Source organism: Rhyacophila brunnea, unplaced genomic scaffold, assembly GCF_057557595.1.
Source record: "Rhyacophila brunnea isolate RB1 unplaced genomic scaffold, BYU_Rbru_1.0 scaffold_8, whole genome shotgun sequence".
Lineage (NCBI taxonomy): Eukaryota > Metazoa > Arthropoda > Insecta > Trichoptera > Rhyacophilidae > Rhyacophila > Rhyacophila brunnea.
The window spans coordinates 22,999,040-23,024,225 of NW_028233350.1; the positions used below are offsets into that span (position 1 = coordinate 22,999,040).

Genomic DNA, 25,186 nt, shown 5'->3' on the forward strand with positions numbered 1-25,186 from the left:
ATCAGCCTCCAATAAAAAGGCGATAAAAATAGCATCTGTTGACGAATAGTGAAACTATACATTGCAGTAAGTTGTTGTTATGGATATTAATATTTTTGTATATCTAGATTGTATTAAATTCAACAGATGTCTCTATACCAAATTTTTTATATTTAAATAAAATAATATTATGATTTTATTTTATTTCATTAAACCTTGTTGAAATAATATTGAAAGTTAATTTATTTTTTTTGATATTTTTTATTTACGTTTTTTTTCAGTATATTTTTTTTGTGACAATCCCAAAACATAGCCATTGACTATAAATATATAGAGCGATATATCTAATTATCTATGCTTGTTTGTTTGGTTGTCAGCACTGATTTTCAACTGTCTGTTTTTGTTCAAACTAGTACGTAAGGTAAATGTCAAAAATATTAGAAAATAATAAAATAAACATGGATAAACCATTAAATCCTAGAGAAGTGTTAGCATATTTAAATGAAATGGGCATTCGTAACGTTAGCGGAGAAAAATTAAAAGAATTCATGACAGGTAAGCAAACCATAAATAAATTGACAGAAGCGCCAGCAGTAAACATTGTATGTATTATTTTATCCAATCGCTGTTTTATTCAAATAACATTTTTTATCGTTTTAGATCTGAAAAAGCTTATAAGATATGACTTGAGCATAAAATTAGACGAGAAGGCGATTGGTGATACCGCTGCCTCCGATCAATTGACCAAAGGTCCAGAGCGACTTTATTCGTGTTCCACATATAGCTCCAGGTCAAAATGCATCAATAAAGATAAAGATACAGCTAGGAAACCTCTGACCTGTTTACGAAATTCGAATGAGAGCTTAAATCCTCAAAATCGCAAACACACAATAGAGAATATTAAAAGAACGGGCAGTGCATCCGACAGTCACTGTTGTTACAAAATATCAAATAAACCCGGCTCTGGGAGTTCAATTAAAGATCATAAAATACATCCTAAGAGTGCCAGTTGTAAGTGAAGTCCATAATTATATTTAATTTAATATATTTTTTAACACTAAATATCGTAGCCACTCTAATTTATTATTTATGTTTCGTTATGTTATGACTGAAATCATAAGGAAGAAAATATTCTAATGCAACAAATGTTGTATTTTGTGTTTACTTCTTTTGTTTGTTAATTGGTATTTTGCATCATAATAAATTATGATATATCTCAATAAAATCAATTGATACATTATCAAACGAACATTATTTTGATATTGATTACAATTTAAACTTTAAACAAACACAAAAGTACGGTGAGCATGATTTAAAAATAGAAGTAAATTAATTTTGAACCAATTTAACCTCGAAATAACCCATCAAGTGATAGTTGAATCCTTTGAAAAGAACTAAACAAATTAAAGTCAATTGAAACCAACATTTGTTTTAAAATTAATGCTTTGTTTCATACCAATACAATGAAGTTCTACCATGTCAAAGCCAGTTCAATAACAGGAAACCAACATTAACATTATCTACTTTATTGGAAAAATTCTGTCTCCGTTTACTTCGATTAATACACCCACAGTGGCATAATTTGTAGTGTCAGCCCGTGAAGCTGTGGTTGACAGGTTCTATTTTATGGCAAGCTAAGATTCATAATGTATTATTTTTTCGATTTTTGTTTGATGCAGAGTAAAGACGCAGTGCATTGAAGAAAATGACCAACATTTTAATTAAAAATGTTTTAGCATGGAACATGCTTTTGTCTTGACCTACCGGGCGGACTCATTACGAAAAATTACACAGGCACAGCGCAGCGATAACGAAAAATAAATTCACAAAAGTAGCGCGGAGCAGGCCGAGAGTGACTTTACAGTTCAGTTGGCCGCAAACAGCGCTTCGGAAATGACGTGTAAACCCGCGTCCTACAGTTTATTTTATTTTATTTTCGAATTTGGACAACCAGCATTCAGAGAATCAGTAGGCAAAGCATGTTTCATATTTAATAATTTTAGCTATCAGGGTTAAAGTAACCATCATCTGAGGGGCCCAGGGGAGCGGATTCCCCCCCCCCCCCCCGCGAGGCATTTTGCTCTGAGTTTTTTTTACTAAAATGTTTGTTCTCTTGATTTTTCAGTTATCAGAGTTCCAATTGTAGAAAACCGGAAAAAGTCAGACCCAGTCTCTTTATATCACTATTATTCATCTCTTTGGGAGAAATACAAATCAAATTTGCCTGGTGAAAATAATCGGTCTGACATCAGGTGGTCGGTAAGGGAACAAATGCTAGGATCAAAGGAACCTCCCATAAGTATAAAAGTGTGTATTGAGAAGAATTTTACTTTGATATAAATAAAATACAGCCGAACTTGGTTATTATTAGGAATATGGGACCGACTGAATTTGCTCGTTATAAGCGGTATCTACTCATTATATCAGAGAATAAGTATTTTTAAATGAGCGGTCACATAACAAAAAGTCAAAAATAAAAAATCTGAAAACCATCGTAAAAATCCCGAAACAAGCATGGCCTTCATAAGCTACAAAAGAAGTTGTTTATTGTAATGAACGCTGGTGCCTGGTAGGTACCTACGGACTTCACAAACCTTGTATTTTTCATCCATGTGCGTGGATACTTTTTCTTTATTGTCGGCGAAAACAACAATTAGACACCTAACTATACTAACTAACTCATAAACGTAATCCGTTCCCGGCGGCATCCTGTCCGATCGGATTATATTGCTTAGGGTCGAAATGTTTTTAAACGATCGCCACATTAACTGTATTTTAGCTTGGTATATCCGATAAGTTGCTCGTTATAACAGTGAATTAATAAATGTATGGAGAAAATCATAAACCAAATGTCAACAAATGTTTCCTCATTACATCAGAGATCTCGCTATGTCCGAGATCGTAATAACCACATTCGACTGTATACTGTAGAACAAATTATTTTTCTAATTATTTATGTGGCAACATGGAAATACAATTAATTACTCTATTACTATATTTTTCACTCAGTGGCAGATTATTACACAAGTAAAAACTCCCAAGGAACCTTTAAACATTTGATAAAGTCGGACAAACGAAACAGATACGTATGTACATTAATCTTTAATTGATTGAATGTGTAAAACGAACTTTTGACAATTTACCAAATATATATTTTTTTAATAAAAGCTGATCAGCTTAATTTCTATGACAGTGAGCTTTGAAATCCGCCAAAACCTTAGCCCTTTACATAACTTAAACCACCACTCGTGATCATATATTTTTTTCTTCCAGAGTTCTCAGACATCGCAGCGAAGTAGAAAAAAGGATTGGATTGAATAAGGAAATTAACTAGCTATTGAAAATGATTGATGCAGTTTTCATTCAGCCAAAACACCATAAAGTAGGATATAATGTAGGTATATATTATATACTGTAACAAATTATGTAACTATTGAACGACAACATCTTCTTGGCTACGCTTCTAGGCGCTGCTGTCTACTAAATGGGAGGAGCTTCTTAGTTTATAATGGAATTCCGGGTAAAATGGGCGGAGCATGTTAGTTCACAGTTTTAACACGTAGCCAAAAAGATGTTGTCGTACAATAAGCATCTTAATGAAATAAATGACAATATTTTTATAATTCTGTGTTGATCCATATTTATTTACAATAACCACAATTTCAAGGTAAGATTTAATATATTAATCCTTTCCACGCGGACAGTACACCTGTTGTACACTAATTAATTGGCCATTCGATATAATTAGCATGTTATTTAAATGCAGTAATTAAATGCTCCGCAGTCAACAAGTTAAGTCAGTTGGATTATGCAGCGCTCGAAATGGAAAAGTTTACGAACCGGAGCGCTCGACAATTTTCTGAAGAACATTACATAGTTAGAAGACATAGTTATCAAACTTTATGTGTATTTCATAAAAATAAGTGTGTTAGATTTTCTATTATATGGCCTATCCAGCTCAGTCGGTCAAATTATTTTTTCCACGGAGACGGTACGATAATTTTACCGATTTCACGAACAGGAACGGCGCTCCGGTCCATTTCGAGCCCTGGGATTATGTAGTTAATTTGTATCTCTTTGAAAATTAATAAAATGAAAGACGGTACGGGTATGAATATTATTTTTTATTTGAAACTACAAATACATACATTAATGTTTAATTAAATCGTGTTTGCCTTGTATTTTCTTGTCAAAGAGTAGGCGTTGTTTGTGTTGAGCTTTTCGAGTAGTCTTTGCTCAATTCTCTCGGCCGCAGCAGTCGTAAGAACTAACGTGTCATGTTTCATCATGGAATACACATTCAGACCATATACGGGCATCAGATTGACGAATGGTAAAGTGTCAGTGGCAACAGATATATTTCTTGGCATTATGTCAGTGCTGAAATAAAAAAAAAAGTTACAATACAATTATAACTTGTCCAGAAACACGAGTTTACTTACTATATTAATTTCTTCAGGGTATATACCAAAGCAAATTCTTAAATTAGATTATTAGTCCCGAGTTCACTATTCAATATAAGTGTCTACAGTAAGGTATGCTTCTAACGTATCAGCACGAGATGCAGCTGGACTCAACTCTGACATTCTTTGACGTTAAACATGATGTAGCTGGATGTAATGAGTGGAGAGACCATTACATATTCCGCAGTTTGAAGGATCATCAGGGAATCCCACTTCTTAATAGAGCAAGTTATTAATTTAGTGACTTTCAGATAATTAGTAAACAAATTAAAATATAAACGAATTGACTTACTCATCGATGATTAAAACTGAGGGGCCCCAATTTCTTTCTTCAATTAGGTCTTGCATGTAATTATGATCTTCTGATGGGATTTCTAAGTTATTTACGATATGAAGATCATCTTGAGCAAGTTTAATTGACAGAGACGATGTTAAACCTATTAGGCGAGTAAAAAAGGGTAACATGTAGAAATGTGTTGTGTAAGCTCTCGGGCCGTGTGCAACACCACCTCCTTTCCATAGAGGAGATCTGATGGAACCATGACGAGCTTTTCCTAGACCCTTCTGAGGCCAAGGCTTCCTTCCTCCACCAGCCACTTCAGCTCTAGTTTTTGCATGTGAATATGACACCCAGCGGTATTTGGATTGCCAAATGACATTCTGGTGAATTACGTCTATTCGAGGAGATGTCGCATATACATCTGGATGCAGTTCAAGAATTCCCAGCTTGGTCTCAGAAACTGTGTCGATATTTTCAATCCAGACTTGTCGAGGTTTCGAAAATATTCGTGGCGTTTCCCATTCTTTGTGCGTTACAGCGATAGGACCTTGTTTTTCTGCTAAGACAGCAGTGCAATATCGCGTGACCGAATTGGAAGCCAATTTCAGCTTCTGTGATAAACATGCTAACATTATGTGACTAAATTAAAAATAACCATACAAACAATTTGTCAAATAACCTCAATAATTGACTATATAAATCATAGACTATAATAAAGATTGACAATCAATCCTGTAGTGTTGGCCGCAATGATAATGATCATAGATAATAAACGTTTGATAATTGAAGTCAGTGGACCACTACCTAAGTAACAATTTAAATTTATGAATGAGAACGAATACCTACCCAATTGTTATTGATCTTAACAAGTTATTAGGGAATAATAACATTTGAATGAGACATTTCTACAGTTTTACTATAAATGAGGAATATCAAATTTTTGGTGAATCAATGTAAATACCTAAAAATTAAAGCATTTAACCAATTATTTGTTCATGTGGCCACACTTTGCCGCCATTTTGCGCTGTCAAGACCGAGACGTGAAGTCACATTATATTATCTTTTATTAAAAGATTATCAATACGGTCAAAATGCAGGTCCCTCCAGTTTTTATGGACCTGTCGCTTGAAGACCAGGTAAGACTTATTGCAATTCAGTAGTTATCTTTCTAGGATAAGATACAATATGCCGATTTTTAGGTTAGACTACGTTGATCATTTTTAACCTGTTTATACATATGGGCGACACAAATTTTAATATTCCTAATTTAGAAACGTCAAACTTTATGAAGGAGATAATATTATAATAAACCCTTCCAAAAATTATTAAAATCTTCCTCATTTATAGCCATATCATATTTGCTTATACCCAAAGAATTAACTGTTACCTTTCCTCAACTTTCACTGTAACCAAATCATGTAAATGATTATGAAGTAATTTTGATTATTTTCTATACAGGCTCAAGAACTTCGAAAATATTTTAAAAGTCTCGGTGCTGAAATTTCTGAAGAGAAGTCAGCGAAAGGAATTGAAGATGATTTACACAAAATTGTGGGTGTGTGTGATACTTGTTTCAAGAGTGGAAACGAAGATGAAATTGATGCCATTCTGAATAGTATCGTTTCCATCATGGTGTCGGTGAGTAATTTTAATTATTTCAACATCTATAGTTTTACAGAACAATTTCCCGAAACGAGAGGATGAAAATCATTGATTTAAGTACCATATATAAGTTTTTAACTAGATTCACAAAACTTTGACACGTACATAGTGTTAGTTTCATAAGGCAATCAGTCATTTATTGCACTATTGATATTAGGCGGTATGCAGCCAATGAAGTGTTCACCCATTGATATGGAGCAGTTTCCAGCCAATTTTATATAACTAAGGCCATCCTCTCACGCAGAAACTAAAATCCCACCGACTGGTTGCTGATGGAACTCATAAACTGGCCAGTGACTGATGCTTCGCACACGGGGTTACTGAAACCTAATAATCTCATAACCTCAAACTGTCAAACCCATTGTCTTTCCTACTTAATTCTAAGCTTTTTCCGTAATTTCTTTACGGGAATGTTCTGGCAGCCTGTAATTATACAGGCAGGAGTATTTCTCATCATCTGCCACATATTTTAAATTAAAAATCGGTTCGCCCATCTTTAACTTTTGACGTCTTGGCCTGTTATCATCTTGTTATTTGTTGTTCGGTGCTACCAATTTTGGTAAGTTAATATAATTTTTCATCAAATCTACTGATATTGGTAACACTGTTTAATGGGTGACTGGTAACTGAGAGACTGTGAGACTAGCATGTCGCATCTCCTCGGTTTCAGTTGCGGAGATTTTGAAACTGAGAGATTCCACTCTTGCCGTTAGCGAGCCGCCATTGAAGTACATTAGCTAGATACTGTAGTTTCAGTCTCGTCTTTTTTGAGTATTCACGTGAGAAGATGGCCTAAGGTGCAGGCAAGTCAGGACTGAAGGTGGACTGAAAATTAAAAACCTACATAAATAGTGGTACTTAATCACGTTCGCTTCGTTTAGCAAAATTCACTTCAAAATAAGTGATGTTACCATCATGATACTGTGCCGGTAACACAAAGTATTGTTAACCGATGCATTATTAGGGTCGGGATAATCGTTTGACCAAAACATGAGAGTAATCTATAGTTTAAATATAGTGACTTATTAATGGAGAATTGCACTTAAAAGTTGGTTGTCATTAACTAGTTTGGATTGAAATTAGCGGCGACACTTTCTTATAAATAGCCTGTCTAATTTGAAAATGGCTATCTTCAAATTATCGTCAATTTTCAGTATCTGTCCATTAGAATGATCTGTTTATCTCTCTTTTATTAAAATTAATGGATATTTCAAAGAACGCAGAGTATTTTTTTATAATGACTACAAGAAAATAATAAGCACATCCGAACAAGTATATTATAATCATAATTGTTAGATTTCGTTTGTTCATAAGCCACAACTAAAAAAAGTCTAGCGGGGGCAAGCGGTGTTCTGTACTGTAACTATACTGTTCGTATATTATTTTAATCAACATGATGAGATAACAAAAAGTAAATATTTCTAACTGAACTATGTATTTTTTTAGTTACTAGTAAAAATTCATTATGATAGATAGGTATAGTGCAGGCAGCTAAATTGGTAAAGCACATCGACAGGAATCCGATGGATGCGGGATCGAGAACCGCCCGGCTTCAATATTTATTAAAAATGTTTCTCCCAATAGGCCAGTTTTTGAGATTTTCTAAATTATGTATGTTCAAACAACTAACTAGTAGAAAAACTATTCTCAGGCATCATACTATAATAGTACATATTATGTGAAGTACGATTGGAATAATTCATGGATAGGCAGTCCATTTCATTAGTACAAAATGTCCTTTTTTGTCCTTAGAAATTGTCGGTACAGAGTGAAAATATTTTTAAACAATGTATAGTAGAATCTTTCTAATCCGGCACGTTTAATAATCCAGCACTATCTGAGACACGACGGGGCACGGGAAAAGAGTTCTTTACCCATTGGAGACCGAGTGAATCTTTGAGGATTACTACCACGGTGGCCGCGTGGCTTAAGCGCTGGACTATCACGAGATATATCTATGCCAAGGGTTTCTATTGCGTCCGAAATTTTTGACTTCCCTTTACTTTTATCATTATTATATTTATGTGTATCGTCTGAACAAAGATAGTCTTTTGTTAAGGTGACCAATAGACAGGGTCGAATCGGAAAAGATTATAATATTACTAGATATTATATATGTGGTTCGGTGGCCGCGCGGCTTAAGCGTTGGACTATCACGCCGTGGGTCCCAGTTTCGAATCCTGGGTCTGGCATGTACACATATTGTTTTTCAATTTGTGTGTGAGTCAGGGTATGGACCTAATAGGTTGAGCAAGTGGCTGACATCCATTTCTCGTAAAAAACAAAATCTGTTAATACAACCCTCTACTCTGTGGATGCCCATATGATCCTATTAGGATCGGACATGGTCAGAAAAAAAAAAAAAAAAGGCACACTGACTAAAATTGATATGACACATTTATTATTCATTTAATTCAGATAAATCCTTTAAATATTTTTAGGTATTGAATTCTTCTATTATAGGTATTATATTTATATTTTAAGTTAATTTTGTGTATCAATGGAATCAAGAAAACTTGTCAAATATAGGGTTTTGTGTATTTTTAGCTTTAGCTTTACAAAATGACAAAGGTAAAAAGTCTAGATAGAAGTAAATGATAAAATAAAGATATACTAAAACTAGAGCTAAATATAATACTCTTGAAGATATTTAGAAGACGGCTAGCCATTATATGTTTTTTACGCACTCAAACACCTCATACCTACCAAACTGATCATTATTTTGACAAATTTAAATAAAAGTAGATTTTATAAACCAAATAAGTCTTAAAAATATATATCGGACTCTATATTACTAACACCATAAAAAGATAGCTACCTACATCTATTTTTAAGTAACTTCAACTTTTTAATATGACAAATATGATTAAAAATATTTGATTTTCACCATGTCCCACACCTTGTAACAGCCGTGCCAAATTGGCACCGATTGTCTCCAATGGTTTTAACTATGAGAAAATATTCATATATAAATTATTTTGGTAAACAATATAATAACATTATGTTTTGCTTACTATCTATAAAACTTGTACCGGATTACACATTTTCATTTTACCAGTTTTCCATACATTTCTGTAATCCGGCGTCGTCACATTTTATATAGCGCTGGATTAGTAAAACTCTACTGTATTATGCATTTTCTTTTTTTCAGATTTCTCTTGAAAGGGGAGAAAATTTGATTCTTGCATTCAGTGAAAAACTGTCGAAAGCGCCAGGACAAAAGTTGGGCATGGTAGCTTTACAATCGTAAGTATTTATTAAGCTACAATTATCCTGTGCTACGAAGCTTTTTGTAATGTGATTTTGTGCTTGTTTCAAAATAAGTGGCTTTTTCAAAATATTAACATAGTATTAAATTTGAAATAACTCATGAGTAGGAAATTTTTCAACACACTATAATAACATCGTCTCATGTCACTTCTTACATGCTTTCCCACCCACCCGATGGCCATTTAATACCAATCATAAGGCCAGTAATTTCGAATTATTCGCTCCGCAACTTATTGCTTCATATTGTTTTGTATTTACCCTTGTTCTAATACTGGCCCTATTGGCAATAACTTATCAGTGGCCGCTATGTTATTTATTTCAATACATAGTATTTTTATGCAGATAAAATAATTGAATAAAATCGACATCATTTTATATGTTGCAAATCTGTATCTGCAAATAGATTACAATAACTATTAAAGATTTTTCAACAAGATTTATGAATTTTCATGAGAAAAATATGAATGTTCTTTTTTGAACTTTTAATGTAGAATTAATTATGTAGTATCAATGATGTACCAAAGTAACTACAGACAACAAACATTTTCCGCCTTCAGAAAGCGCAAATTTTCTTTTTGACTGACTGAGGAAGATTTGCATGCTTTGATTCAAATTTGCATCTCAGGGTTTTAAGTACCTTGTAGAAATTGGAAAAGGAAAAACAACCACAAAAATCCCATTCAGCACGAAGGCAGACAGTGATGCATCAACTGTATTTTTAATTTTACTCAATTGGCGCCCTATTTTAAAAGTAATGAGTGAAAAGGTTGCTGATCCTGACCTATATTATTGAATTTGTTGGAATATTTATTTTAATTGTGAAAACTCAATGCCTGATAGTAAATGATCTTTTTGCAGGCTATGGAGGCTATACAAAAACTTGGGAACATCCTCGCCTCTGAGATACCATGTCTACTATCACGTAGTCGGTATTGCGTGCCGTGTGGGACAGGTGAAAGATGTGTTCACGGGTGTGGAACACCTCAAGAAGGAATTCTCTGCCTGTCCTCCGTCCTCAGAACAGATGCAAAAACTTTACAGACTCCTGCATGAAGTACTAAAAGACCATCAGAGGTAACACCAATGGAAATACATCTAATATCACTACATCAGTTTCATAATAAACATGTTACATTCCTTTTCATTTTATGGAATTTGAATTTAAATTCTAATCAACATAATTAGTGTTTCATCAATTTTGTTTAAATATTGTGGCTGACACACCATCGGTGTCGGACATCGGTGGAACTATCAAATCCCCACTTACTACAAATCCACCTCAATTTCAGTTACATATCTATGATCCCCCAGTTACGTCTTTTCACACAACGCTCTGATGTGTTGACCAAAATATGGATGAATTATTCTTTTTATTCAACGAATAATTCACAAGATTTAAGAATGTAACATTCTTTTATTGAATATACATAATTTGAAAGTACTTCTGAGATATATATAACCATTATTATAAATTGTTAGCGAGTGCATATACGATTTAACAAAAATCCTGGAGGAATCCCGACATCGGTTAATTAAATTAGTAGTGCAATTTAGAAAGCGCTTCAGAGAGTATTGTAAGAACCATTAGTAAAAATTCGTCCAATTAGATAAGATACTTATAGCATAGTAGTCAGTGCACATGGGCGCGATTCCCGAGAGACGCAGTTTCGAATCCTGCTGGGTGTCATATTTTTTCAATTGGTTGTATATTTCTCAGAAGTATTTTCAAATTATGTATGTACAAAATACAGATGTCGCACTGATTTACATCTCTCCGATCATTATCTAGAAAATTATTCTTCAGGAATGTTGGTAGTCATGCTTTCAATAATAATTGTATTGTTGTTTTTATTTAATAAAACGCAATTTTTTATAGTACTTATTCCACTTTTAATTAATATATTAGGACCGGTTTCGTCCGCCTCAGTGGCACATTTTCAACATATATATTAATTAATATATTAATAATATATTAATTAAAAGTGGAATAAGTACTATAAAAAATTGCGTTTTATTAAATAAAAACAACAATACAATGCAGTTCCACCATGAATTGACAGTTAACAAAATAAAAGAAAATAATAATTGTACTAATTTTTGCTTCCATTTGAAAATGTGTAGATAATTTTACTGACCATAAAGAGGATATTATCATAATATATTATATCCAGAAAAAACCGGAGAAACCGTATTTTTTCGGGACCAAAACCAGAACTGAACCGATACACATATATTTTTTTACTTGAACCAGAATGAAAACCGAAATGAAAAATAATATCGGTTCGAAGCATTGATTATATCAACTGAATGCAAAAGTACATAATATTATGCTCCCTTGGCTATGAAACACTTTTCAATATTGCAAATCTAATGAGTATCTTGATAATAAGTTCTATTATTAATGAAGTTGTTTTATTTCAGTGAACTGGCTTCCAAAGTAATGATCGAACTCCTCGGCACTTACACATCAGATAATGCATCATACGCTCGTGAAGACGCAATAAAATGTATAGTCACAGCTCTGGCCGACCCCAACACTTTCCTTCTGGACCCCCTCCTCTCGTTGAAGCCCGTCAGATTCCTAGAAGGAGAACTCATTCACGATTTGCTGTCGATATTCGTTTCTGAAAAACTCTCTAGTTATCAAACATTCTACAACAATCACAAAGAATTCGTACATTCTCAAGGTATTACAATATACATTTCACCAGAAATATGATACCTAATATATAATACTTGAACATTTATTTTTACGTCAACTTAAGTAGATGTCTGTAGGATTATTCTGCAAATACATAATGATATAGATATTCATTTTATTAAAGTTATCCATCAGTTTCATTCTAGTGTCCATGTGTGATGCGTGTTAGTAATATTACAAATTATCAGTTTTAAGATGATTGTCTTCGGTAAAGATTTGTTACTTCACAAAGCAATAATTTTTTTTCATGAAAATAATTTATAATTGATCTGGAAATGCAGTTGGCGGGGTGGAGACGCATCTCTGTGATACAAGCAAAATTGTACCTACCTAGGATTATAACTAATACTCATTTTAAAATATATTCTATCATGTTTTTCATTTTTCTCAGGTCTGAACCATGAACAGAATATGAAGAAGATGCGTCTATTGTCTTTTATGCAGCTTGCAGAAAGTAATCCAGAGATGTCATTTGAACTGATCGAAAGCGAATTGCAAATCAAAGAAGAGGATGTTGAACCGTTCATAATTGAAGGTAAAATCATATCTATAATTTCTATTACATTCAGTAAAACCTCGTTAATACGAATTCCACGGGACCATAAATCGAATTACGAAATGTATGGGAGAAAAATGGTACCTACTTACTAAAACTTTGAATTTTTTTTTTTTTTTTTTCATTAACTTTGTTTACGATCATAGATATGCCTACCATATTTCCGATACAATTCTTTCAAGTTAAAATCTGTGCAAATACCATTCATCATTAATCCATTAATTGAAGTTACCAAGTAATGTAGGTAGGTATTTACCACCATGTGTTGAGCTAGAATAATTAAAAAAAAAAACGAAATATTTTTTATTTTTCCAATTTTTCAACGCAATTGTTTAGCAATGGTTCTCTAGTAAAACTATGTGAAAATCTAATAAAAATCAACAATTAAATACCTACAGCCCTGCAACATGTGACTTATAGTTCCGGTTCGAGGTACTCGAAATTCGGAATTAAGGGGTCCTGTTCTCAAGGTTCTAGGTTTCGGTTCCGGTACCATTTCCAGCTTTGGTTTTCAGCTTATAAACTTTTAAAATTGTATGATATATTCCAGTGTTAAAGACAAAATTAGTCCGTGCAAGGATGGATGAGGCGACAAAAAAAGTTCACGTGTCAAGCACGATGCATCGAACGTTTGGCAAAGCGCAATGGCAGCAGCTGCGAGATCTCCTGTATCTGTGGCGCGCCAACCTCGGAAACATCCAAGAGGGAATGAAGAATGTGGCTGCTGCCCAACAAGAAGTCATCAATCAACAGCAAAACCCATGAGAAATCACATTTATTCCCGCATAGCTAATTAAGTATGTATCTCGTAACAATCTGAACTAAACTATGATAAATGAAATATGTCTAATTGTACTGGGGCTTCCAATAGCTTCATAACAATTGGTCTTAAAAACAGTATTTTCTTTATTTTGATGTATGATTCTGAATTTTTTACTCAATACATTGCCTTGATTTCTTCCTGCGAAAAAATCATTAATGTTCGAGATGGTGGTATAAATATTACATTTCATTTTTAATGTATAGTTTCATGAGTTTAGTATTTATTTCTGAATATTTTTGGTATTTAATATTGTTTACTGTGCATACTGGGGTGATTAAATGTATAAATAATTTTTATATCAATAAAAATACTGAAAACAAACCATTTTAATTTTGAATTGTACTGTTTGTGAATTTGGGAAATTTTCAGATAACATATGACAAAAATAATAAAAGACCTTATAAATCCACTTCTTTTATGACAGGAGTTGCAAACCTTATGAGCTTATGAAAATTAGTTACATATCTCATAGTGCTCAGTTGTCAACATTAATAACTCAGATATATAATTATTCTTATCGTATCATCCCTAAGCGGAGGTCGGCCATCATCAGCGAGATCTTTGCTTTATTATCTGCTACAGTGCTCGAAATGGAAAATTTTACGAACAGGAACGCTCAATAATTTTTCAAAAATGTGCAGTATTAGATATAATATCTATAATATAAAAAAATATCTTAGTTTTACATAATGTACTTTATAAAACATTTTCATCATTACCTTCGCCCGAATCAGTTGTTTGTAACATAAAAAATATATCATAATATAAGTTTACTAAAAAATACATCATTCATAATAATAATAATAATTATACAAATATGTACACCTAAATGTAAGTATATGAATCTTATTGGAGTAGGGAACATAAAAATATATGAAATAATGGACAAACCAATACAATTGTCCATTTGTTTCGTCAGTAGTTTGAATAAAAACATGTAACTAAGTGTAAATGGAAACATGAGTGAAGATACCTTATCGTGATTGATTTTTGGGTTTTCACCACGTGTACTTCTTCCTTCTTTCCTCGATATCATATAATATCTCTTGATAATGGCCTCTGCAACAAGCCCGAAACGTCGAGCAAAGAATGAAGAATTACACACGGTGAAAACCCAAAAATCAATTACGATGACAAACAACCGTGAAAGTCTCAAACAGAAGATAAGTACATTGGTTAAACCAAGTTACATGCTACTTTATTTAAAGCTAGTACCTAAATTGGAAATATTTTGATTAAACTATTTTTTAATCACATCAAAATCCAACATGTACGAAAAAGCAGGAGCATGGTTCATAATAAATTAATTTAATAAAATTAAGTACTTAATGAATACACAAGTTTTACGAATGTAGCATTCATCATTAAATATGCATAATTTTAAACAACCCCAGACTTGTAGATATTAGAAAAAAATATTCAAATATTTACACTATGTGGGCATGTGGGATAATTTTATTCTAATGGGTTTCTGATGTTGTTGAAACTATTAATTATTATGTAAGTAAATTCCCATTGGATTCCTCTATGATTTTATTTAAATGTATGCTACCTCTTTTATTTCGTCAACATCTATCGCATGAGTTTTCGCAATTTATTATTTGCTCAATGCAATCTATATGTTATGTATTATATAATATATGTGTGCATATGAGGGTGAGAAGAAACACGTCACACAGTGATGTTCCTAAACAAAATGCCGCGTCAATTTTTCTACAGTATTTTAAATCTCCCTACGATGACTCAAATACCCCTGTAATAAGGAATCTGTTCTATGGATATATAACAAAAAACACCTTTGCGATAATAGGTATATGAAACTAATAACTAATACATAATATTTATTCGCTTTTTATGTTACTAGGTATAAGATAGAGTTTAGACACTTACCCAAGTCACCGGAGTGTAAGGTCCTATTCGGTACCCAACTTCTATAGGGAAACAACTTAAAATACATTGTTCTAAGATTTCGTCGTTACCACTTGGCAATACCTACACAGTTTTGTTATTTTTACTCATTTGTACTCTGCTATTATTGTACAGTAGGTACCTATATACAAATCTTTAGTACTATCATAGTACCACTATGTTTGTGGTTTGCATAGTATGCGACAAGTTTCTCCAATCACAAGACAAACAATAATTCAAAACACCAACAAAACCTCACAATCAAGACACAATAATTATTATAGTACCTACTTGATTTAGGTGGGTATGTACTTTTTTATAATTATTATGGTTTTATAAATAAATACTACGACGATAAACGTAATAAACGACCACGACCTCTTGCTGGTCGAGGATTGCTGTTTAAACTAATATTTTGTAAGAAAATTTATTCTTTCAAAGCCCTCAAATCAAAAATTACATGTGCTATTAGTTATTGTTTATAAAACCTTTTTTGAGAGAAAAAAATCTCTTCCTTACGTAACATTTCTGTGGATTTGAAAGCAATAAATCTTCACCGACAATATTTTTTTCAATGCACAATTTAGGTAGGATTCATTGTATTATTATTGAATAGTAAACAGCTTTGCTAAGTAGAAGTTTTGTGAAACAAAAAATATGAACTAAGTAGGTACCTACCTATATTGATTTATTTCAAAGGACCGTATTACTATGGTTATTTTAATGTCCTCAACAATATATTTTTTCCATCAGCTTTATTTTCTGTATAACATGAAGGATAGGTAAAGAGTTTAGGTAGGAACCTACCTACGAGTATTTTTTCACTGCAAATTTATTTCTGCCTAACTAAAACCGAAATAAAAAAATAAGAATAGGTACCTAGCCCAGCATGATATGGGTAATACTATGAACGTTTAAATTTGTTCGTTGCCCCTGATGAAGATGCCCATACACGCGAAAATTGTACAGAGAGCACTGATTTACTTGCACAATAGCGATATTAAACCTCGAATGTATATCGCTCCATACCGATGGGAAGACACCTCGTTGGTTGCATACCATCTAATATCAACAGGTCGACTAATGAACGGCCTCGGTTGTCTTATGATGTATTGTCAAAACTATGAATGCGTTAAGCCTACCTAGTACCTAAAGTTAGCTATCCTATATCCTATATTTTACGCAATCGTCAATCGGACAGTTATGGTTTTGTTTCTCCCATTCATTTCTCTCCCGTTTCATTCCATAAAATATTGTGACTTCCACTCCCGTATTGATCACAAATTTAATGTACTCAAAATCATAACTGTTTGGGAACCCGCGATTTACACTCTTACCCGAGTCAGCTAAGCCCTGTGGTTCATACCAAAGTGTCGAAAATTCAAGCCTTGGTAGATACCTACACAGAGGTAGTTTATTTATTCATAAAACATTAATTAACAAATGAATTATTTTTCACAATACCTATGTAGATATTTCATGTGTTTTAATTGAAAATCAAAAAAAGGTACGTAATAATTTAACGTTATTATCGATATTGGTAGTAGGTACCTACCCTAAATAAATTAATGATGTATTTTGTGATTTTGTCTGCAAGCAAAAAAAACTTGTTGAATAGCTAAAGAATAGAATAATATACTATTATCTCACATTGTCTTAAAGAAAACGGAAGAGAGCAATACAGTCATGTAAGGGTGCTTTCTTCAATAAAAACTGTATTTTTTATTATCAGGCATGGGTTGTCTAGAAATGCATTGTTAGGAAAAAATATACCTAGATGCATTTCTAAGAAGAAATTTGGCTGACTGTGGCACCCATTTGTATCGACATGTGCGAATTATTAAAAATCAGGGGTAGTCAACAAGTAAAATCATTGTTTAATAAAATGATTTTTTTTTTTAATATATTTATAAACCGATTCATATTCTTCAATTTCAACACAATCTGAACCGGAACACCATATTGAATATTCAGATGAGGCTCAAGAATTTTACGAGACATCTCGCTATCAGGATTCCACGAGAAGGAACGGTAGATTCGAGGATTCCACGAGACAGAACGGAATTGTCAAGGAATTCACGAACCGGAACGGCGCTCCGGGGCGTCCCGCTCCATTCCGAGCGCTAATCTGCTACCCGCAACAGTTTAATGGAACTGCACTCGTACCAATCATGGAGGTTTTTAAGCCGTGAAGTGCGGCATTGTCTTCTGCTATGTTTAACATTGATCTTTCCTCTTATGACAAGTTGGGGAGTGCTGTACTTTTGTCCTCTCATAATGTGGCCGAGATAATGTAATTTTATGGTTTTGATATTATGCAGAACTTATCAGTACTTTCCCATTCAATTGAGAATTTTAAAATCAATTATTGTCAGTCCAATAAATTTTGAGGATGCGTCTATACATCCACATCTTTAAAGGTTCAACTCTCCGTGACATCTTTTGGTTTAGGGTCCATACTCCCACTTCATAGAAAGAATTGAGAGAACATAGCAACGAACCATAGGCATTTTCAAACCTAGGTTAAGGTCTAGATTGCTAAGGAGGTGTCTCATTTTGAGAAGGGAATCTTTGCGATCTCAATTCTAGTTTTTATTTCCTGAGATTTGTCATATTTCTCATTCACCCATGGTCCTAAATATTTATTGTAGTTCACACATTCAATTGGTCCGCTGTTAATAGCTAATAATAATTTTGTTCTCTTGAGGTTCAATTTTAGGGGTAAGTGTGACTGTAGAGATAACACCTTAGCTCTGAGTAAACCAGACACTGGTGGATGCGTAATATAGATGTAGAACAGATCATTAGCCTCTCCCTTACCGAGACCGTCTGTGTATTGTGCCAGCACCAAATCTTCCTAGAGGTGACCCTGATATATAGTAGAACACAGCGGAGAAGTCAATAAATATCCCTGGTATTGGATGTGAGGTGGAGAAGATAGACTTTGGTACAGCTTAAGTTTAGATAACTGTGTAAAGTATTGGAAAACTAGGACATTCACTATATCCCCAGTAATCATCATGCCCGGAAAATCAAATTGCATGGCCTCAGTCGCCGGCAGGCCTTGGCGTTTTTATTATAAAAGCGTTATGAAGGAAGTTACAATGTTTCTATTTAAAGAATCCGATACAGAAATAAATAATCTTATTAAGGCCTATGAGCGGAATGCAGAAACATTTGTCATAACTAAAATTTCCTTAGCAGAAAACACTATGCAGAAACACTGTCCTTAGTTAAGATCATTTTTATTGAAAATAATACCATATTTAAAAATTCTCGTTAGGTAAATTAGGTAAATTATTTTATAATCGTTAAACGATGACAAAAATATGACAACTGCATTTTATAAATGCAATAACTATAAATACATATTAATATTTAATTATAATACTCTTATGTTTCCGTTATAAGTCATTATACGTGATTCCACAGGCACCACAAGATTTTTTTTTAACATGGTAACACTAGCATCAAGTGTCATTCTTCATCTGGTATTTTGTATTTCTGCGGGCTGGCGTATAAAAATAAAATAATATTCTGCAAGTACATGCCAAACGAATTAACACTATCAATATTGAGATACATTGTCAAATGAATTTGAGTGTATGGACTGTGTTATAGACATGCGAATTTATTTTGACAGCAGCTGTCAGTGGTAAATGGTAATACAGAAGGGGGCGTGTTCATAACAAAAGTAGTCTATGGTTAAGGATTCCTTAATGCTTCAAATACACTCTATGACGATCGGTCATACATATGTCGAAAAAACAGTGTCTTATGTTGGCGTCCTGTGTCACAGGGTGTCACAGAGTGTAAATACGAAGTCATAGCTGTCATACAATATGTATGTATAAATGTCAGAATGGCATAGATTTGATCATAGACACTAAAACGCTCTTAGCATATATGTGCCCGATCGTCATATAGTCTATTTGAACCATAACTCTATACTCACGATTGTCTATAGTTAAGTCATGCTTTTCGGCGACTTATCCTTAGGAACTAAATCTTTGCGTCCTGTGTTCGGAATAGAACGATACAAATAATTGCGACTTGCCAATTTGATTGTTACTGCAAAGAGAGTAGAGGTCATTTTTCCATGAGTCAAATAATATTGCTTCGGACTAAATTTTGGGGAAAAAAAGACGTCCTTACCCGTTGAAATTCCAGATCGTACTAACGTTAGAAATAAGAAATTAGAAAAACTGTATGGATTAATCGATCAAATGGTCTCTTTTTGTTAATTTTGCAAAATAATTATATTTCTAAATTGTCTGAAAACAGGATAAATACATGAAAATGTACGACGTGTTTTGGTAATATAGCGTCACTAATTGTACCGAATTTATGGGGTTTTATTTATTTTTTTATTATAAATTATTATTTATAGTATTACGGAAATGTTATATTATAATAAAAAAATATTTTTATTGTGCAGTATATATTATTTTGTTAGAAAAAATCATTCAAAATTGGCTGATGTATACTCAAACTAAAATGGCTTTAAAATCTTTATTTTTCTGAAATTAAAAAAAGTACGTGGGTTAATCAATGAAATGTATTGTTTTACCCATTTCTCTCATACAATATATACCTGCAAAACTATTATTAAGTTCAACATTCATTGTGGCGTGACAGTCGTTTTGACCAATTTCGAAAACAGGACTTACTATTTGTCATTTAATTTAAAAAGTAAAGCGATTCGAAAAATTTTAATGACACAGAACGTTTTAGTTGAATACTATTTATTAGATTTTAAATAAATAAAGAGTTTATTGTGTATCAATTCGTTTTAAATATGCTTATCATTTCCGCGATTCCGAGAAGACAGGAAAAAACGGGTCCAATGGCCTTAATGGAAGGTACAAACTACTGAGATTTACGTCATTAAAAATATTTCTGGCGCCTTCGCCGAATTCCTATATGTACATACATCAACATTTGGTCTTGTGTTGATTTATTGACATTTTAATTATTTTTCATCAGAGCCATTAAATTTATTCTCAAATGAAGCTAAGTATGTAATAAATTGAAAACACAAAATAAAAATACTGATTTGTTTACAAACATGATCTGCAGAAACTTAGCTTCGGTGACTGGTTTCTTAGCAATTTTATGGTACTTTGTAATTTGAGTATCACGGGTTACTGACGTTACCCCGGTCCTGATATAACCACAAGGGCGTTAAACCCTCAACCGGCCCTGCCCTAAGACCAGGTTGAGAAGCCTTGCTTGAGCTAGCTCAGCTTTAAGTCGGAGGGAGTAGTCAACTAAAGTTCTTTTCGACACTATTGAACACACCGTAACAATATTATTTTATTAATTGTCCAAAAAGAATCGCCACCTAGTAATAGGCTGACGTCAGGATCCTTCGAATACTTTATTAACCTTCAATTTAATTTTATTTCGTATCCACGTGCATGATATGTCAAAAACTCAACTTCAACTGTCACCCTGTTCCCATACTGGATTATTTCCCCGTGAAAAAGATCGAGGAATTATTTCAAAATAAAACTCTTTAATAATACAGCTTTAAATATTTATTAAATTATCTTTCCATAGATTAATTTATTATAGTTAATATTTATAAACAATTTAACACTATATTTTATTCATATTAATGAGTCGCCGACTATAAAGTTTGGGAAAACATGTTCCATTTATAGATAATCCGCGAAGTACTTATGATGTAGTAGTTAGTGACGTATTCGTATATCTACAAATATTTTCCGTCGACACGTTTAATATCTACGTCACGGGTATGACGCGACGTTGTTTTCGCGTGGAAAATTCCCGATGAATTTTCAAAACTACGCGATTTTATTCTGTGTTTCTCCCCGAGAGCTACACAGGTTCAGATGACTTTCCTCTAATGATAAAGTTCGACGACTGACTTTGTATAGAAAAACACGTCTTTTTATACCCGTCAGATGGGGTCTCCCCGAAAATTGAAGTCAGAGATGCAAAAATCCCCCACTCTAAGTTTATGTTTTCATCGATTATCTAAAGAATCGTTCATAATTTTGATGAGGAAATTATGTCTACGCGTAAGGGTTCAAATACTTTTCATTGAAATATAGATTTTATTAACTTAAAATATAGAAAAAGATAGGAAAAAGCCGTACATGACTTTTCGGGGCGTCTTCACACGCGAAAAGTAGACCAATGGGGCTGTTTTCTGCCTTACCAGGATCCAGGTCTTTGGACCAATTACAGAAAAGTGGTTTATTTCCCGGCTTTTCCAGAAAATTACGAGTATTTAATTAGGTAAAAACAAGCGGCCTACAGGTATCTATAGGTGAAACAAGTTTCATAATTATCGCAAAAGTCCTTCTGGTACTTTTCACATAGATTAGATAAATATCTTCTGATTCATTTATCAGGAATACAATAATGATAAATGAAAAATTGTCAGTTTAAAACGATGCGTATTGTTAATACGTACATATTAGAGAGATAACAATATGTTATAAACATACGTTAAAGTGCCCACCACCACCCGTCATATATGCACGGCCGCTTTCTATGATGCTTTAAACGTGTCTGAAAGAAGTGATTTTAAGTGCTCATTCCGTCCCGAGACTGAGCCGCACGGGACTGATGCTGCAACCATGCACCGTAGTGCTTAAAGAAGAAAGTTAAGAAAGAAAATGTTTGTTTTTTAGACCCGCATACTGAGTGTCACGAATTGAAATGGGTGAGTGTACAGAAGAGTCGGGACTATCCCGCTCCCCATACGACGCTGCAAATTTCTCAAATGCCGCAAAGTTGGCCTCGGTTGCTACCAGATCTCCATGACCAATTGGGCCCGTGTGAGGACGGACCTTGGCAAACAGCTCCGCTCGTTCGAATTCCATAAGCGGGCAATCCCAGAGGATGTGTTCAACATCTTGGTAGTCATGCCCGCAGGTACAACCCGGCCCATCTACTATCGATTCTAAGCATATACTTATCCTATCTTATATGATTGCAGTCACTGGATCTGAAAGGCTGTTATCATCATTACATGTCACCATTTATTATTTTTATTCTTTTTATTACATCAATACAGAAATTAAAAAGTGCATCTCTTCCGGCCTCGTTTGCCATGATCCCCGGAAGGTCTCGAATGTCCGCATCTGCCATCTGTAATAAAAAGTTCAGGTTGTGCCGCTCCTTGCTAAAGATTTGATAATCTAGGAGTAAATGTAAGACGTCCTGGTCGCTTCCGTCGTCGCATGGACACTTTCCATCAGATGTTATTTTAAACCGGTGCAGGTATGCTCGCATGACTCGAGCTGATCTCTGATCTGAGTCATCTCAAAACAATGCCCTTTATGCACCCTGACGTCTCGTGCTGCTAAAATTGAAGGTAAAAACTTTCGGGTCAACTCCCCTGTCGATGAGTTTATGTATCGTGAGTTCCATTCGTTTTTCACCATATCTGAAATTGTAATTTTCGTGTAGCTCAGAGGAAATTTGTCATAAGCTATCGCGGTCTTGGGTTCAGAGGCACCATGCCGAGCCAATTTGTCAGCTCCTTCATTTCCTTCTATCCCGGTGTGTCCCCTTATCCACTTGAAGTGCACCTCGGGGTGGCGCCGTCTCAGTATTGCGGACTCGCTGTGAATAGAAAAGACAATCGGATTAGTAGACAAGGGATCTCCAATTGCTTGGATTGAGCTTTTTGAGTCCGAATAAATACAAATACTATGGTTTTCGGTGAGCTTTCGTTGGATTGGATCTGAGCCTGCCCACTCCAGAGCGCATTGGATGGCATAGAGTTCGGCCTGCATTACCGTACAATAGCTGGCAAGGCGGTACTTACGAGCCGCTATCTCACCGCCATTAATGTATGCCACAAATCCTGCACCAGTACCGCCATCAATTTTGCTCCCATCCGTGAAAATCGGCATGTTATTGCATTCGTTGCTTTCCAACGTTGCAGGATAAGAAACCACTTCAGAAAATAGTCTAGCCGGGTGTGGCAGCCTTCTATAGTCTACCGGTTTTTCGTAAAGCCTGTTGTCAGTAAGGATTACCCGAGGATATCCGTACCTTTTAAGATACATTCGCAGAGCGCATTGGGAAAGCCTCGACCCAGCATGAAAACATATCGGCCTTAACAAGTATAAACTTGTAACGTTTCTTAGTAATAGGGTAAGGACCCATCAGATCTAATGTAAGTATTTCCCAGGGCCTTACAGCTTCAATGTGTGAAGTCCACGGAGCCTGTGTCTGAGGTGCTCCCCTCTTACGCGTCACGCAAATCTTGCATGCACCCACATACTTCTCGACGTCATGTCGTCTCTTACGCCAATGATACGATTCTCGTATCGAAAGGTCCGTCTCCTTGGCACCACACTGATCGTGATAGACTTGTATCACGCTTTTCTTCAATTTCGTGGGTACAATTAGCCGAGGAGCTAGTCCTGGGCCAATTTGTACTAACATTCCATGTCGTACGGCTTGCCCGGCGAGATTCCTTCTCACATTGGCGGGAGAATCAAGCTGCGATATTAATTGAATGGACCAAGGATCTACTCTCTGTCCTTTAATCACCTCTTCACGAATATTAACCATCTCGAATAACATGACCACCGCTTCGGGCCGCCTCATAGGGGCCGCCATACGAGCACACTCCACTTCTTGATGAAGAGTCGCACCCGCAGGGTTCTGAGGAAACCGAGAGAGATGGTCAGCGAGGTAATTTTCCATCCCGGCACAATGTTCTATGTCAAAGTCAAATTCTGACAGAAGCATTGCCCATCTAGCCAGTTTTCCTTTCTGGTTCTTCGCGGTATTCAGCCATGTCAAGGCTCGGTTATCTGTTATTAACGTGAATTTCTTATCCTCCAAATATCCACGATATTTTGTAATCCTCCAAACAGCAGCCATTGTTTCCAACTCGTTTATGTGGTAGCGCGCTTCAACTTCGTTGATGCGCTTACTACGAGTAGCATATGAAATAATATCACGACCACTTCTTTACGTCTCTTTAGGCTGGAATAAAACAGCAGCTATACCATGCCCGCTCGCATCTGTTTGGAGGCAAAAGGGCCTAGCAAAATCTGGCCGTGCCAATCTCAAAGGTTGCGACAGGGCATTCTTTATTCGGCGAAAGGCATCTTCCGCTTCGCTGTTCCATTGGAAGCGCACCGTGGTCCGGAGTAGTTGAGTCAGTGGCACCGCCATCTCGGCAAAGCGAGGGACGTACTCCCTCAGCCAGTTACATAGGCCAAGAAAAGCGCGCACCTCCCTCCGAGTCTTCGGTGGTGCCGCTGACTCCACTTCGGCCAAATGGTGAATTTGTGGTTCATTTCCCACCGCAGTGATATGATGTCCCAAATAATCCACTTCTTGCCTTCCAATCTAGCATTTCTTAGGTGAGACGCTTAGTTCGTGACATTGAAGCCTTTCGAACACGATTCTTAAGGCCATACCTCAGTTGAGACACGGTCTAAAAAGATCGTCGCTAGGCGATGCAGGGATTGCGGGTCGCGAGTGCAAATGGTGCATGTCAAACCAAATATAATTTGTCTTATAAATCCAACATGTGTCCATT

General features: G+C 34.8%; 3 protein-coding genes across 4 annotated transcripts; 2 read left to right on the top strand and 1 right to left on the bottom strand.

Moving 5' to 3' along the window:
• The first annotated feature begins 347 nt into the window (after window positions 1–347).
• Window positions 348–3,600, top strand: Hyls1 (Hyls1 centriolar and ciliogenesis associated). Of its 2 annotated transcripts, XM_085959089.1 has the most exons (5): window positions 383–534; window positions 640–990; window positions 2,105–2,286; window positions 2,989–3,065; window positions 3,253–3,580. In XM_085959089.1, exons 1-4 carry the CDS (start codon window positions 405–407, stop codon window positions 3,037–3,039), a joined length of 714 nt encoding a protein of 237 aa, XP_085815215.1. In that variant the 5' UTR covers window positions 383–404; the 3' UTR covers window positions 3,040–3,065; window positions 3,253–3,580. The 2 variants fall into 2 exon arrangements, with proteins under 2 accessions (XP_085815216.1, XP_085815215.1); XM_085959090.1 differs by lacking the exon at window positions 2,989–3,065 and having other exon boundaries at window positions 348–534; window positions 3,253–3,600.
• Window positions 3,601–4,088: 488 nt separating this feature from the next.
• Window positions 4,089–5,433, bottom strand: mRpL4 (mitochondrial ribosomal protein L4). Its single transcript, XM_085959092.1, has 2 exons — window positions 4,735–5,433; window positions 4,089–4,359 (listed from the first exon to the last, which is right to left on the bottom strand). The coding sequence occupies exons 1-2, from the start codon at window positions 5,352–5,354 to the stop codon at window positions 4,140–4,142; spliced, it is 840 nt and encodes a 279-aa protein (XP_085815218.1). The 5' UTR covers window positions 5,355–5,433; the 3' UTR covers window positions 4,089–4,139.
• A 292-nt stretch (window positions 5,434–5,725) lies between these two features.
• eIF3m (eukaryotic translation initiation factor 3 subunit m) lies at window positions 5,726–14,055 on the top strand. Its single transcript, XM_085959091.1, has 7 exons — window positions 5,726–5,858; window positions 6,181–6,360; window positions 9,536–9,630; window positions 10,513–10,728; window positions 12,076–12,341; window positions 12,747–12,890; window positions 13,462–14,055. The coding sequence occupies exons 1-7, from the start codon at window positions 5,814–5,816 to the stop codon at window positions 13,674–13,676; spliced, it is 1,161 nt and encodes a 386-aa protein (XP_085815217.1). The 5' UTR covers window positions 5,726–5,813; the 3' UTR covers window positions 13,677–14,055.
• Window positions 14,056–25,186: the final 11,131 nt, after the last annotated feature.

Coding starts and splice junctions, on each gene's coding strand:
- Hyls1 (XM_085959089.1), top strand. CDS start 405: ATGTCAAAAATATTAGAAAATAATAAAATAAACATGGATAAACCATTA. Junction 535..639: donor ATTAAAAGAATTCATGACAG/GTAAGCAAACCA, acceptor TTATCGTTTTAG/ATCTGAAAAAGCTTATAAGA. Junction 2,287..2,988: donor AACCTCCCATAAGTATAAAA/GTGTGTATTGAG, acceptor TTTTTCACTCAG/TGGCAGATTATTACACAAGT.
- mRpL4 (XM_085959092.1), bottom strand. CDS start 5,354: ATGTTAGCATGTTTATCACAGAAGCTGAAATTGGCTTCCAATTCGGTC. Junction 4,360..4,734: donor TCAGTTTTAATCATCGATGA/GTAAGTCAATTC, acceptor TTTTTATTTCAG/CACTGACATAATGCCAAGAA.
- eIF3m (XM_085959091.1), top strand. CDS start 5,814: ATGCAGGTCCCTCCAGTTTTTATGGACCTGTCGCTTGAAGACCAG. Junction 6,361..9,535: donor TCGTTTCCATCATGGTGTCG/GTGAGTAATTTT, acceptor TCTTTTTTTCAG/ATTTCTCTTGAAAGGGGAGA. Junction 12,342..12,746: donor AGAATTCGTACATTCTCAAG/GTATTACAATAT, acceptor CATTTTTCTCAG/GTCTGAACCATGAACAGAAT.